At 37.6% G+C, this 15,311-nt stretch overlaps 2 protein-coding genes across 2 annotated transcripts in view; one reads left to right on the top strand and one right to left on the bottom strand.

The window, feature by feature from the left end:
* LOC116811479 (probable ubiquitin carboxyl-terminal hydrolase FAF-Y) overlaps positions 1 to 2,195 on the bottom strand; it is a 128,554-nt gene extending 126,359 nt beyond the window's left edge. The window contains 1 exon segment of the mRNA XM_032756511.2: positions 2,027 to 2,195. Within this exon segment, the coding sequence (XP_032612402.2) occupies positions 2,027 to 2,195 (169 nt within the window).
* LOC116810986 (amelogenin, Y isoform) lies at positions 746 to 14,096 on the top strand. Its single transcript, XM_032756141.2, has 7 exons — positions 746 to 787; positions 5,695 to 5,794; positions 7,129 to 7,194; positions 9,660 to 9,707; positions 10,935 to 10,979; positions 11,247 to 11,669; positions 13,940 to 14,096. The coding sequence occupies exons 3-7, from the start codon at positions 7,141 to 7,143 to the stop codon at positions 13,943 to 13,945; spliced, it is 576 nt and encodes a 191-aa protein (XP_032612032.1). The 5' UTR covers positions 746 to 787; positions 5,695 to 5,794; positions 7,129 to 7,140; the 3' UTR covers positions 13,946 to 14,096.
* The last annotated feature ends 1,215 nt before the right edge of the window (positions 14,097 to 15,311 follow it).

Below are 15,311 nucleotides of genomic sequence, written 5' to 3' on the forward strand. Positions count from 1 at the left end.
AATTAGAATTATTTGTCTTACTGAGTTGCTTGAATTTCTTTTTTTTTTTTTTTTGGAGACGGAGTCTCACTCTGTCGCCCAGGCTGGAGTGCAGTGGTGCAATCTCGGCTCACTGCAAGCTCCACCTCCCGGGTTCACGCCATTCTCCTGCCTCAGCCTCTCCGAGTAGCTGGGACTACAGGCGCCCGCCACCACGCCTGGCTAATTTTTTTTTGTATTTTTAGTAGAAACGTGGTTTCACCGTGGTCTGGATACCCTGACCTCGTGATCCGCCCGCCTTGGCGTCCCAAAGTGCTGGGATTACAAGCATGAGCCACCGCGCCCGGCCAGAGTTGCTTGAATTTCTTATAAATTTTTGATATTATTACCTCGTTGAATGTACGGTTTAAAATACTTCATCCCATTCTACAGATTGTGTGTTCACTCTTCTAATTATGCTCCTGCAGAAGGAAAGATTTTTGGTACAAGAACCTTTTAGCTATTCTTGCTTTTATTGCATGTGCTTTTAAGGTCTTAGTCATGAAATCTTTGCCTAGAACAATGTTGAGAAGAGCTTTATGTAAGTGATCTTTCAGTATTCTCATAAATTTCAGGTTTCACATTTAAGTCACATATAACTATCCAATTTTCCCAGCATCATTTATCGAAGAGAATGTTCGTTTCTCAACATATGTTACCTAGTGAAATACCAGTGTAACACAGTTGAACTTATACCCTGCTCTAACTTGCTTTTTTTTTTTTTAAGAAAGAAGATGCCTGTGATGAATTCCCTTTGTAGCTAGACCAGGTGAGTCTGGTTAAAACCAAGATGGCCGAGCAAGTAACTTCAAAAAGACCTCAAGCCTCATCATAACCTCATTTTAATGCAACATGACATTTCTACCAGTGATACAACTGGTGACTAATCACCAATTCAGTGACTAGAACGAACCACAAGTAAGGCAAAACTACAGTTCTGAGAAGTTGAAAGCCCACTTTCTGAAAAGACATGATGTTCTTCTCCTTACTTTTAATGTCAGTCCTTTCATTAGAGAAATAATATATTTTAACCCTCTTCTGTTCACTAGTGGAGAATTTCATTTGTGAACCATGCTCTCATTTCTCAATTTCCTGGCTATAAAGCCTGAAATACTTGACACTCATTTTTGATTTCTTGTATTGGCTTCATGACAAGAACAGGGAAAGACCCATCTTTTAGGGGACAGGCTTTGACAGTAACAGAACTGGCAACCCAGATAGGATCCTGGACTAGATAATCCACCTTTCTTTTGGGGAAGTCATGTTACTTCCCTACAAACCCAGCACTGCCACCTGAAAGTATCAGCGAACAAAGAAGGTAAATTTATTCTAACTCTAGGTGCCACAAATCAGCTTCAGGGAAGGTAATGTACCATTACTGCAGGGTCATAAACAGGCAGACAAAGGGTTATAGAGCTGTACTGGAAAGGGCGCCCTGAGCTAAGTATGGCAGGAATGCTCACCCAAAATGAGGGTTGTGCATGGGAAACCTGGCACCATGTCATGATCTTATCCTCAGTAAAAAGTCCCTGTGGAAATCCTTCAAAGGGGAAAAGAGGACTTGTTGCTGGATAATTATTGTGGTCCTTTGGTGATGTCATATTTTCTTGCTTGTTTCAGTGTCCTTATGTTAGTTAGGATCTGCACATCTGCCGTAACAATTGCTTCTTACAAGTTTTTGAAATTGCTCTGATAAGGGATAACTTTTTCCTGAAGGTACACACACACACACACACACACACACACACACACACACAGTTGTTTGAGACATTGGCTTTGATTTTGGGTACCTGCAGTTGTGTAATCTCTGTATGATTTCTTCAGTACTAAACAAGTTCAGTGGTGTCTCTGATTTGCTCAGTGGCTTAGGGTAGGTTATTAGTTGAGGTTATGGTGAAGTTTTTCTGGGGACCGCGATACCAGGTGGGTTAATGCCCCCAGTGGCAGTGGTACATCAAGCATCCCTGTTCGTAGCCATCAATGCAGCTTAAACAGGCACCAATGTTACTGGGTCCTGGAAAGTCAATTCTTGGACCGCTAGACGGCTTGCTTAGACACTGGTAGTGAGAGCAGTGGTCTGGGTGACTAGGTGGATTCTCAGGCCCCTGTCCAGCTGGTATGATATGTGTTACAGCAGTAGCAGTGGTGGAGGAACACATTGGGAACCAGAAGCCCATGTTGGTGTTGCTGGTAGCTGTGATGTATTGGGTAGGATAGTTCTCTAGCTTGCTGGTGGCATGAATGGATGGGTGTCATTTGTGGCAATATCAATAGATTGGGTCAGTCTGACTTCAGACCCTGGCAGAAGTGATTAGATGTGATTGGTGATGGGCTGGGCCAGGATATTTCTGGTCTCCTGGATAACATACTAGAGCCCTGGGTCTGGGGCTTCTCCTCAGGGCCCTGGCAGTGTCTTTGCACACTGGCTGTGACAGACAGGCATTACTGGAGGAATGCTCTAGTGTGGGATGATATGGTTGGTGCGTTGTCAGCCTACCACCAGGGCGGGGGACCTCTCAGGTGGAACGGCATGGGTAAGAAGCTATAGAAGCTGTGGGGAGTTAAGACTCTTCATGCCCTAGTCTCACAGTAGCCCATAGCAGAGTGGTGGGAATTGTCTTATGTTTGTCTAACAGTCTGGTCTCACCTGTCCTTTCTTGGTCACATGGTAGCTGCAGCCATGTCTGTTTGGACTCAGCCCCAGTGTGGAGCACATCCCAACCTTAAATTCTCAAGACGGTGCCATGAACTCATGACCAGAAAGGGCAGGGTTTCTCTCTGGTGAGTTGCATGAGTAAGAAGTTGTGAGGACTGCTGACTTATCACACCCTGGTCCTACAGTATGCTGTAGCAATATGGTAAGGATTGTCCTAGTGGTCTGTGGGAGTGTCCCTTCTCTCCTCTCTCTTTTTGGCCCAGTGGCAGCAGCCATTTCAGTTCTGGCCTGTGGGCAGGAGTAGATCCCAGCACGTAGATTCTTAGAATCGTGCCAAGCTGTAGCTGCTCTGGGCTCATGTCTGTGGGATTCTAGGTGTGTTCCCTTTCTGGAGCAATGTCTCTGTGCAATGCCTAGGTCTCTCCCTATGTTAGGCCTGAGGCTTACATGGATCAAGGGTATCTCCCATAGTCAATAACACAAAAGCCTGTTGCAGAAGGGTGGAACCCTGGGGGTTTCTCTTTTACTCTTTTTCCATATTTAGGAGCTTCTCTTAATCCCTGGCTGGGCAAGCTACCTTAAGCCCTTTTTTTATGTGCTTTCAGTTATTCTTATCACTTGTCTCTTCAACCCTAGGATTCTCTCTTAGACAATGTGTTTAAATTGTGAATATCACTTGCTATTCGGGTTTCTCTCCATGGAAGCGGTACATATTAGCAACATCTAATCAGCTATTTTGATCCTCTCCCTCAGGAAGTAGTCAATACAATAATTTATATTTTCTTTTTAAAATTCAACTTATTCATAAATGAAATTTTTGTTTATATAAAAAAATTTTTACTGAAATTTTGTTCTCTCTTCCAAAACAGCTGATAATTTTTCAATGTTTAAGGGAGACCTAAATGGAGAGATTTCAAGCAGAGTTATCCATATGTTAAGACTGTATGAATTAGGATATTCAGTTGGGAAAAACAAACAATCATATTGTTTTTGTGATACTGGTCATCAAACTCTGGATAATTCTCCACAGTGAATCAGAAGCAAGCATTCTGTTGTTTACATTGAACAAATATATAATTTCTTATCATTCAAAAATATGAGACAACATAAAATAATACATTGTTAAAGCCACAAGACCTCTACTTTTTTTCAATCATTTCTTTAGTAGAGATCACCCAAAATTTTGTAGAAAAATTTCTTAAATCCTTTTAGGAACTTCAATAAACATAAATAAAATGAAATAAAAATAAAATAAAATAAAATAAATTGAAGGAGAATATGTATTATACTTCCCTTCTCTCTTCTTTTACTCTCTCACTCCCTCACCTCTTCTCTACAAATATGCTAAAGCCTGTTTTCTTAAAACTTAGTTTTACAATTTCCTTCAAAGAGTATTCTTACCTTCAATATACAATTCACCAATAAATATATTCATAAATACATATACACCCTTGGTACTGCTGGCATTTAGAACTATATTCTATCCTGGGTACAGCTGGCATTTAGAACTATATTCTATGTTCACTTTAATTCATCTATGTTGCCCTTTATAATCTTCTACATCTTTCTGTATAGCAAGAAGTAGAAGGTGATAGGTTTACCTTTCTTCCTTTTAGTTTGAAAGATTTACCTTTCTTCATAAAAATTACTCATTTCTTACTAATATCCCCACATCATCCTAGAATCTTATTTTCATGTTTAAAAAATTTCTAAGTGCCATATGGTGAATTAGGACAGGTAATAAATAACTTTCCATTTACTAAGGATGTCTCTCTCTAATTTTCATGCTAATTCTATTAAAAGGGTTTTATTACTGTTCCCAGTTTATATATGAAGAAACTGTGGCTCAGACAAGCTAAGTAACTTGAAGGTTGTCCCTTGGTGAAACTTGGGTAAGGTGAACCCATATGCATTTATATCGCAGCATTAACTATTATACACATGCTTTTCATACATATTTTGTCCTTGAATTTAATTATTCAAATTTGGCTCTTCTATATGGTATAATATTCATATGCAAAAAGTTTATAAATATTAGCTAATTATTCAAAGAGATTCAGCTATAATATTAGTTGTATCTGGGTATTACTATTTCCTTTATTAATTTAATATTGATAGACATATCATTATCTCTTGATGCTAGATTTTTAATTGATCAGATATAAAATAAAATCATAAATTTTTGTGGTTCACTAAGATGAAAGGGTTATAAAAAAGCATGCTTTTAGTAGATCACAGTCCTCAGAGAGGGACAGACTTTTGTTGTTGTTGTTGCTTAGGCAAAGTAGAGCTTACTAAAAATATGAAAACGATGCAACTAAAGAGACACTAAAGAAAAAGAAAATCTGTTTCATGCATGAAAGAAAGCAGAAATGGGCTAGAAGTACATGGGCAAAGAAGGCCATCATACTTAGAAAGGCTGATATGCTATCCTTCATGCATCCTTCATGTAGGATGAAGTAGCCAGGGCAATATGCCTTATGATAGGTGTTCCTAAGTATTTAAATATATTTTTATGTGTGCTGCCCAATGTGTAAAATCCCTTTCGTCTTGCCTTTTAGATCATGCATAAAAGTTTTGCTACTATGATAACCTTGAATTTATTTAGATAATAAATAGTTGCAGATCACACCAGAAAGACTTTTGGCCCTTTTCTGAACAACACAGTGGTGACAAACGAGTAGCAACAGGGAACAAAGGACATACCTTTAAGGAAAGCAAAAAATACAGCTGTAGGGATTTTAAAATTTTAATCAATCACAGGCAATGACATAAGATCCACTTAAACATAACTCTGAATGTTTTGGCATGTGCAAGCTACAAATGTGCTGACTTAAAAACAGTGCAATGAAGTTCCTTCTACCTGTTAAACATATTATTGACTATAATGAAGGACTATATGGACTAATCACAATATACTACCTTATATTTAGCCATGGTTGCAAAAAAATTATGATGATACAGGAATTTTAGTCATATTCAACACATTTTTTCTTCACAAATCTGATTGGTTGTTGTAGATACCTTGAAGGATATAAATTGAGCCCATAGTTAAAGAAAATCTAGAGGACCAAGCCTCCCTGTGTTGCACAAAGAAAGTTTCTCTGAATATATTTAAAGGTATGTGGATTTTACACGTTATTTTGTGTCCTTTTTATTCTGCTTCTTTTCTGTAATTCATATTTAATAGATGCAAATAAATTCAATTTTTCTAATACTTTATGCTGTTAAGAATCAGTTATTTCTGTTGGATTATAATTAAATTTGACTCTCATTACATAATTTTTTTTTTACTTTATAATGCATCAAAGTATTTGTCTATATATGTATTTAAATTTTAATTTTAGAACCCATAAGGAGTTCCTGGAAGCCAAACTCACTTGTAAACTAAATTGAAATAATACTTTAAGGCTGTCTTTATTACTTTTAACACATTTTTTTGTTAAATACATCAAATAATACATTATTTCATACTAAAACCATCATCTAAAACTTTATCTCTTTAAAAATTATTTCAAGTTTAATAACACACATTTAGGATAGAACATCAATGTAGTACTCATATCAGCATTACTACATATTATATTCACTGTCTTTACCAAAATCAATATCTTTTTACTTAAAGATTTTTAAAGTTAGTCAATAATTTGAGCCATGAAGCATTGTGCATATGTTTAAGTGAACAAGTTTTAATTCATATCTCACATCTCTAATTTGTAATTAAATTAGAACATATATCAAAGGGAAGATACCATGAAACAAAAATAGAATCTTTGAGATATAAATTATCCAAAACTTACTGAAGAATCAATAAATTCACAGATTATTGTTTTCTTTGCCTTTCTGTTTAACCTCATCTTTTGCTATGCAGACCCCCTGAGCTCAGACATTTTACTTGCCTGAAGTTCCATAAGGCTGGAAATCCCTGTCATTTCTTAATCTGTTTTGGCAAATAACTTAGATTTTTTCCCCTCAAATCATCAGTCTTTGTTTTTAACAGTATCAATACCTAGATGGATAATACAAGAAATATTTCTCAGCTTCTCATTTTAAAATGATAAAATGCTATGTAGTAATGGGTAAATACCTACCTTGATGGGCTCTTGAACCTTAAGAGTCAAATTTGTTCCTTCGATTATTAATTAAAAATTATACTTAGCTTGTATGGCTTTACGGACCATACAGACAGACAGGAATATGGCATTCCAAATTACATAACAACACGATTTATTTTCCTCAACTTGTTCAATTTCCAACCTAAATGAAAAATGATTTTATGCTAACTACTGTGACTCCAAAACAATAAAATGGGCTGAGAACTTGAAATCAAATATGAAAAATTAACCTTGCAAAGAATATCCTACTTGCTAGCCACAGACAAATGCAGATTATGTTTTTTAAGGCACTTTATGATGCACATGTTTGAGAAAAGCACTTGCTGATTTTCATTTCAGAACCATCAAGAAATGGGGACCTGGATTTTGTTTGCCCTTCTTGTCGGAGCAGCTTTTGCCATGCCTGTGAGCAAAACATTCTTTGCATAAGTTGTGTCCAATTTACAAATGTGGAAATAAGAATCTGTCCCCCAGCTGGGAAACTTTAAGGTTTAAAACAGTTTAAGCTGAGAGGCCCCAAAACATCTGTGTTGAAGAAACACTTCGAGGAGTGAAAAAATCGATTATCTCTTCCTAGCTTATTTTGCTTAGTATAATGTCTTTCGTGCTCATTCACATCTTTGTAAATGTCAGGATTTTATTCCTTTTTAAGGTTGAATACTGTTCCATTGGTTAGCCTCATTTAATCTTTCCACGCTGTAAATATATGTCAAAACATCATATTGTACACCATGAATATATATACCTATGTACCCACAAAAATTTAAAAATAAATCAATTAATTAAATACATAAAATAGCTTCTGAGATGCCTCCGCTAGAGGTTCTGATTTGGTACAGCTGGAGTTGGGCCCAGGACTCTGTGTTTTTACAAGCACTCAGGAGATTCAGTTGATATCATTAGCTTGTAAATATCACCACCCATTTCTAGATGGAGGAAGCTTTTGTTTTTTGTGTGTTTTTGTTGTTGTTGTTGTTGTTATTGAGATGGAGTCTTGCTCTGTCGCCCAGGCTGGAGTGCAGTGGCACAATCTTAGCTCACTGCAACCTCTGCCTTCCAGGTTCAAGTGATTCTCCTGCCTCAGCCTCCTGAGTAGCTGGGACTACAGGCATGCGCTAATTTTTTGTATTTTTAGTAGAGACAGGGTTTCACCATGTTAGCCAGGATGGTCTCGATCTCCTGACCTCATGATCCGCCCGCCTCAGCCTCCTAAAGTGCTGAGATTACAGGCATAAGCCACGGCGCCCAGCCTGGAGGAAGCTTTTGAAAGGGACTCTTGAAAGGTCTCCAGAGAAAGTGCTTAATCAGCCTTATAAAAATATTAACAAAATGCCCATTTGGTCTAAAATCCAATTCCTCTCAAGTTTCCAGATATCTTCTTGCCCTTCACATATTACTGCTGTTACCACTTGAAGGGTAAGATTTCTGTGTTAGGAATCCACTTCTAGAACCATCTTAACTATTCTCAGAAGTCCCACCCCTTTGGGTGCCTCTGATAAGCATGTGACTTTCTTGTGGTTGTCCAGGATCCCACCTATACCCAATATATAGTGATGTATTTTATATTCAAATGTATTAAACACCAGGGTGTCACACCCACTCTGTCTGGACACAGGTGCATAAAGGCAGAGAACTTAGATCATATGCATGCCAAGCAGCCTGCATCTACTTTTTGGTGGCATAAAGAGCAGTTGATACAACCAGAAACCAGCAAGCTTCCACACCAACCTCCTCTCTTCCTCTCTCACCCACAAAACCAAGTTTCTGTGCTCTGCCTTCGTGAAATCCTGCGCTGTGGCAATCCCTAGTCTTCTCAGGAGCCCCAGCATTACAAAATCAGCCCTTTTCCTCTAAGATGGTATCGATCAAAAGGGTATAGGACCTGAATAAAACCATTCACATCCAGATGAGAGTGAATAAACCCCTCCTATGAAATGTGAGAATTTTAAAATAATTTAATATAGCCAGTCCTAAACAAGGTCAATGTCTTAGGGAGATTTTCTTCATGATTGTCTCTCTTCTCCTTCACGTAGACCCCAGGCACAACAAGAGTTCCACAAGGCAGGTGCCAAACACTTGGCCCCCATTTTTGAGAGGATAGATAGTCCTGATTCAGATTATCATTCACGTGGCCTTTTATTTTTAACTTAAAATTTTTTTTTCTGCCATAAAAACACTGGGAGAATAATAAAAAAGATTGGCCTAAATAAACTCTTTTATTTTTCCATGGGATTTATAATGTTTCTACTTTCTCCACCCATCTTGTTCTGGCATTCATTAATTTCCACCTTGTGGTTTCTTTTGTGGCTTCTTTTGTTGTATGGATGTGTTGTTTACTTTGCATGTCAATTATGAGAAATCCCTTAGATACTTAAATTATTTGACCACCTCCTGATCTACAAGGGAACATTTGTGAGACAATTCTCTGCTTGTTGATATTTCTTTACCATGTAAAAGAAACATACTTCACTCCCCAACATGTGGTGAGTTTTATCAGCAAGTAAACTGTTAAGACAGGATAAGGTAGAATTCGTTGACAGCACTGGGATGGGAGAAGGATGTTGTTTGCTCACTGGAGAATAAATGTGTCCTGGTTTCTGCTTCCAGGTCTTCAACATTAAGACTATAACCCCAGGGACAATCACTTAGCTATTCTAGACCCCTTTAGAATAAGAGGTCTCCTCTCCTACATAGCGCATTTGTTTTAACGAAAAACAGACCTCAAATATATTCTGCACTATATAGATATTTAAAAGTAATTTTAGTCTCTCTTAATGTTAACAATTGCATATTGACTTAATCTCTTACTCTCTCTTCCCTTCCTTCACACTCTCCCTTCCTCTCTCTTTCTCTTCTCCTCCCTATAAAAGCTACCACCTCATCCCGGGCACCCTGGTTATATCAACTTCAGCTATGAGGTAATTTTTCTCTTTATTAGTTTTGATCACTGTTTGCATTAACAGTCCCCTGGGCTCTGTAAAGAATAGTGGGTTGATTCTTCATCCCAAATGAAGTGGTTTCTCAAGTGGTCCCAGTTTTACAGTTCCTACCATCAGCTTCCCAGTTTAAGCTCTGATGGTTGGCCTCAAGCCTGTGTTGTTCCAGCACCCTCCTGCCTGACCATTCGGATTGACTCTCTCCTCCTAAATATGGCTGTAAGCTTATTCATTCATGAACCACTGCTCAGGAAGGTTCCGTGAAAGAGCAAAAAGTCAACTCTGACTGACCAGCTTGGTTCTATCCCATCTGGTAAAATGTAAAGATTAGGTAAAATTACTAACTTTGGGCAAATAATTTCCTCTTTGGAACCCTGGTTTTCTCATTTGGACAAGGGAAATTACTGCAATATTCACATTTCAAAATATTGCAGAGTAATATAGTTAACAACTATAAAAACTGCTTTGTCAAGTATAATATGAGCAAGGTAACTAATTTTTTTTTATTGATTACATGCTGTATTACTATATAAACAATCCCCAAACCTAAGGTTAACCAAGTGTACATACTGTTCAGAAAGGAATAAAATTCCTACTTCTCTCACAGGTTCAGGTAACAATCTGTGAGTTTATTTACTTACACAAGCTGCTGACAAATGTTAGTAAGAGTCTGAGGCAAGGTTTTCTGTTAAACCTAAAAGACTGACAAATTTAATCAGTAAATCTATGTTTTTAGGATGAGGGACAGTGTTTGCACCGCTTTTTTCCCCATTGTGACATCAAAGGAAAGATGAAATTAACATTATGTCACATTATTATGGCATAATTTTATGTTTGCTTTGCTCTTACAATGAAGAGCAGGAGCTATGGAAATAAACAGATTTACACCCTTTGTAACTGCAGTCAAGTTAATGAATCTCTTTAACTCCCCATGACCTTATCTAAAAAGTGAGAGTAACAATACTTGCCTCCTAGCATATGAGAAAAGATGAAGAATGTGTGTGATGGATGTAAACACAGTGCCTGACACACAGGAAGTACCTAACAAATGTTTTACCTTCTTTTTTCTCTTGTAGAACTCACATTCTCAGGCTATCAGTGTTGACAGGATTGCTTTAGAGAGTCTATATTTCCTACTGCATCAGTGAATTTCTGCATGGGATGAAAGTAAATTAAATCAAATGGATTCTAATATATCTTTCTCTTAAGGTGCTCGCCCCTTTGAAGTGGTACCAGAGCATGATAAGACCACCAGTACGTAGACATTTTGTTCTTTATTCCCTGAAAATATTAGGCATGCATTTAAACTCCCATTTTAAGAAAATACCATGTGTACTCCACATAGACACTAATGGGAAATTTAGTTTGTAAAAAGTCATATCTGTGTACACAGTTACAAATTTTTGCAAAGGAAAAATAAATAAAATATTCCTATGGCCATAATGGCAGAGAAAACACTGCTGCTTCTCTGGGTGGAGTCACTTGAGCCAATGGTAAACCTGCCTCTCTGTTTCCCACCAGTACTCTTCCTATGGTTACGAGCCCATGGGTGGATGGCTGCACCACCAAATCATCCCTGTGCTGTCCCAACAGCACCCACTGACTCACACCCTGCAGCCTCATCACATCCCAGTGGTGTCAGCTCAGCAGCCCCGGATCCCCCAGCAACCACTGATGCCTGTTCCTGGCCAGCAATCCATGACTCCAACCCAACACCATCAGCCAAACCTCCCTCTGCCTGCCCAGCAGCCCTTCCAGCCCCAGCCTGTTCAGCCACAGCCTCACAAGCCCATGCAGCCCCAGCCACCTGTGCAACCCATGCAGCCCCTGCTGCCACAGCCACCTCTGCCTCCGATGTTCCCCATGCAGCCCCTGCCCCCCATACTTCCTGATCTGCATCTGGAAGCTTGGCCAGCAACAGACAAGACCAAGCGGGAGGAAGTGGTGAGTACACCTTGAAGCCACTGCAATGCAAATCCTGTGAAAATGGCGCAGCAAAGTTGGCCCCAGAGTTCTAAGGGGTCCAACAACTCAGGGTCGTAGTAGTTACAGATCTATGATTCTATTAGTCCAAATAATATGTTGTATCTTTACATTATAAACAAATTTATCTAAATGGCTTGGTAATTAAGACCACAGTTTTTATGATAGGTTTAAATTTTATTATTATTGAATTTCTACCAGACTATATATTATGAAAACCCATTAATAGAAACATGTATTATTAAACCCTCTTAATTTTAAGGGCAACAGCATAAGGGAATATCAGTTCTTTCATTTCAAAGATTTGACTAGCAAGAAGAGGCTAGAATTACAGTGAAGGCTTAAGATAAGATGGGGTGGGTAATTTTTAGAGTGCAAACATTTGAACAAGCTATGAAAGGTAGATGGGAAATCTCCTTAAAAAAACCTATAGGAAGGTTTCCTGTTTTCAGTAGTTTTCAGTCTAACTTTGAGGGGGCTAAACTAAACATGCTGTTAGAGTCCTTTTTAGTGCTGAGATTCTATAGATGATTAAGCTTTTAACAAGAAGTTACCTCAATTTAGGACTGAATCTTCCATTGCAAGAAGCATTTACAAATGAATAGGAATAATCAATAAAACAAACTTTATCCACATCCATAAAGTCTTATTTCTACGTATATAAGATTATGTGATCTGTCACTTATATGTATCCAACTGTAATTCCAATTTATACAAGCTATTGATGATATACTACTGAGAAGCAGAGAAAAGTGAGGTGGAAATGATCAGGATAGACAGCCAGGACAGCTAGGTTCAAGTTATGGCTTTGCCCTCAAAAAGGAGGCACTATTGTAAAAGTTACTTCAAATGTATGAATATTTTCTTTTCTTTTAAATGGGGTAAAATGACAAAATCAGATCATTTTCAAGCCTCTGTCCAGATATAAATGTGATAACTTCTGAATTAAAAAATCATAATATATGTGATAAATGGCTTAAAATTGTGAACATGTTTACAGAGAATATGGGGCAGAATTTTTGAAAATTGAGGGTGGTTGGGTGGCTCACACTTGTAATCTCAGCACTTTGAGAAGCCCAGGCAGGTGGATCACCTGAGGTCAGGAGTTTGAGACCAATCTGGTCAACATGGTGAAACCACATCTCTACTAAAAATACAAAGGGGAAAAAAAAAGTTATTTGGGCATGGAGGCAGATGCCTGTAATTCCAATTAATAGGGAGGCTGAGGCAGGAGAATTGTTTGAACTCAGGAAGTGGAGGTTGCAGGGAGCCAAGATCGTGCCATTGCGCTACAGCCTGGGTAACAACAGTGAAACTCTGCCTCAAAAAAAAAAAAGAAGGAAATTGATTGAATCCCAAGTAATCTGACGTCTATCATTGGCTATTCTAGTCTAAAGCACATGTTCTGTCTGTGCATAGAAAATGCATTTATTTATCTCCTTATTAAGAATTAACACCATGGATTTACAATGTGCTCACACCTTGACAAAGCTATTTATGGAAAGGTGACTTTGGGCAGGTAGTTTGAACTCTTTAAAACTCAGTTTCTTGGCCGGGCACGGTGGCCCACGCCTGTAATCCCAGCACTTTGGGAGGCCAAGGTGGGCGGATCACGAGGTCAGGAGATCGAGACCATCCTGGCTAACATAGTGAAACCCCGTCTCTACTAAAAATACAAAAAATAAGCCGGGCGAGGTGGCGGGCGCCTGTAGTCCCAGCTACTCCGGAGACTGAGGCAGGAGAATGGCGTGAACCCGGGAGGTGGAGCTTGCAGTGAGCCGAGATTGCGCCACTGCACTCCAGCCTGGGCGACAGAGAGACTGTCTCAAAAAAATTAATTAATTAAATTAAATTAAATAAATAAAATAAAACTCAGTTTCTTTTTGTGTAAAATTTGAGTATAAATAATGATAGTTTCTTAGAGATGTTTTACGAAAAATAAAATAGCATGATGAGCTTGGAACCTAGCATGCAAGAATTACTCAAAGAAAGGTAGCAATTGTTATTTTGTTATAAAATAATAGGCTTTAAGTGTTCTGAAGGTAGAAGAAGGCTTCATGGACACCTAATATCTAATGACAATGAAAGAACAAAGAAACGTTGGAAATTATAGAGTTCAACTTAAGTGGTTGTACATTGTTTTGACAAAACCGAAGGCATACATGTATTGTAAATGGTACTCACTAGAAACAATTAAATTATTTAATTGTTCCTTTTGCTATTTTTTTCAGGATTAAAAGACCAGAATATGAGAGGGGAACTGAAGTAAACACTTTAGTTGCTTTCAGGGATGACACAAGGACACAATGATTTTTGCTTACAATCAACTTAGCAAATTCTGTAACTAAAAATGTACCAATAGTAGACAATAAAATATTTTAAAAATCATTCATGTCTTTGTGTTGAATGAAACTTAAATTTTCCTATCATTTGAGACAACATATTATGAATGAGTATTCTTGAATAAGGTAAGAACTGCTCATTTACTCGTACAAATTCACCATTTGGCAAGCAAATAAGGGACTATATTTCTTTTTAGAGAAAACTGAAATTATACTCTGTCAAATCTTTTTTAAAAATGAAGTTTACACGTCAGTTAAAATCGTTGATAAAATAAAAATGTGTGAACATATACAATCACTGAAACCTGAACCAAATAAAGGGAAGTTTATATGAAAATTTCTTTACATTAAAAAAGATAAACTTTTGAAGACTGTATTACAAAACAAATTAGGATGTGGAATACTGGTTGTATGCGTCACACCACATTGGCAATCAAAATCTGGTTTTTTGATCTCATTCTATAGAAAATGATTTTTAAATAAAATTATTTGATATGCATAAAAATGTACTGAATTGAAAATTATTTAAGTAATTTGTTTTCTCAAGAGAAATGTTATTAATGGAACTTCAAGTAGACAATTGCAGTTATGTTATATGCAAGTCATTTATTTCACTTCATAAACTTTAAGATGATAAATTGTATTGCACAGTCTTCAAAATGTTAACAGATGCATAAAATGGACTCTAAACAAGTTTTCTATTCCACTCACATTTACATTTGAATCCTTTTTTTCTTCCTACAACAACACGGAATTGTAAACAGTGTTTGCAGGGTTTATATTACATGCACCCATGGTAACTTTATTTCAGTACCTTTAAGACCCCTTAGTCATTTTCTGGAATGGATAAACATAACTTTACTGGAAGGGTGTCAATATTCAAGCAAATAACTTCATTTTAAAGAATTTAGATTCAATTTTTTAAAGGTAGAAATTTTTTAAAGGTAGAAAAACATTTAATCAGTTGGCCTGGACCAATTCTAGTCAATTGAGTCTATATAAGCACAGTCTAGGGCAGGGCACTACTCTATGTGCCGTTGAAAATAGTTAGGTCCACATCCTTAAGGAATCTAGAAATTACCAAAGGGATAAAATAAGCCCACAAATAACAACTAAAAAGGCCAAATGGCCTTTTCTGTCATAGTATTAATACTATGACAGAAGTACAGTCAAAATGCTCTGGCAAATATGGCAAATATCCTTGGCTAGCGGTCCGACAGCTTTTCTCAGCAGTCCTTCCTTGCTGGCAGGCCTGAAATCA

The sequence above is a fragment of the Hylobates moloch genome, unplaced genomic scaffold, assembly GCF_009828535.3.
Source record: "Hylobates moloch isolate HMO894 unplaced genomic scaffold, HMol_V3 SCAFFOLD_25, whole genome shotgun sequence".
NCBI lineage: Eukaryota > Metazoa > Chordata > Mammalia > Primates > Hylobatidae > Hylobates > Hylobates moloch.

Bases quoted from the DNA above. Each gene is read 5' to 3' on its own strand.
- LOC116810986 (XM_032756141.2), top strand. From the start codon at position 7,141: ATGGGGACCTGGATTTTGTTTGCCCTTCTTGTCGGAGCAGCTTTTGCC. The intron at 9,708-10,934 runs GTAATTTTTCTC...CTTTCTCTTAAG, and splicing joins ATATCAACTTCAGCTATGAG to GTGCTCGCCCCTTTGAAGTG. The intron at 10,980-11,246 runs GTACGTAGACAT...GTTTCCCACCAG, and splicing joins AGAGCATGATAAGACCACCA to TACTCTTCCTATGGTTACGA.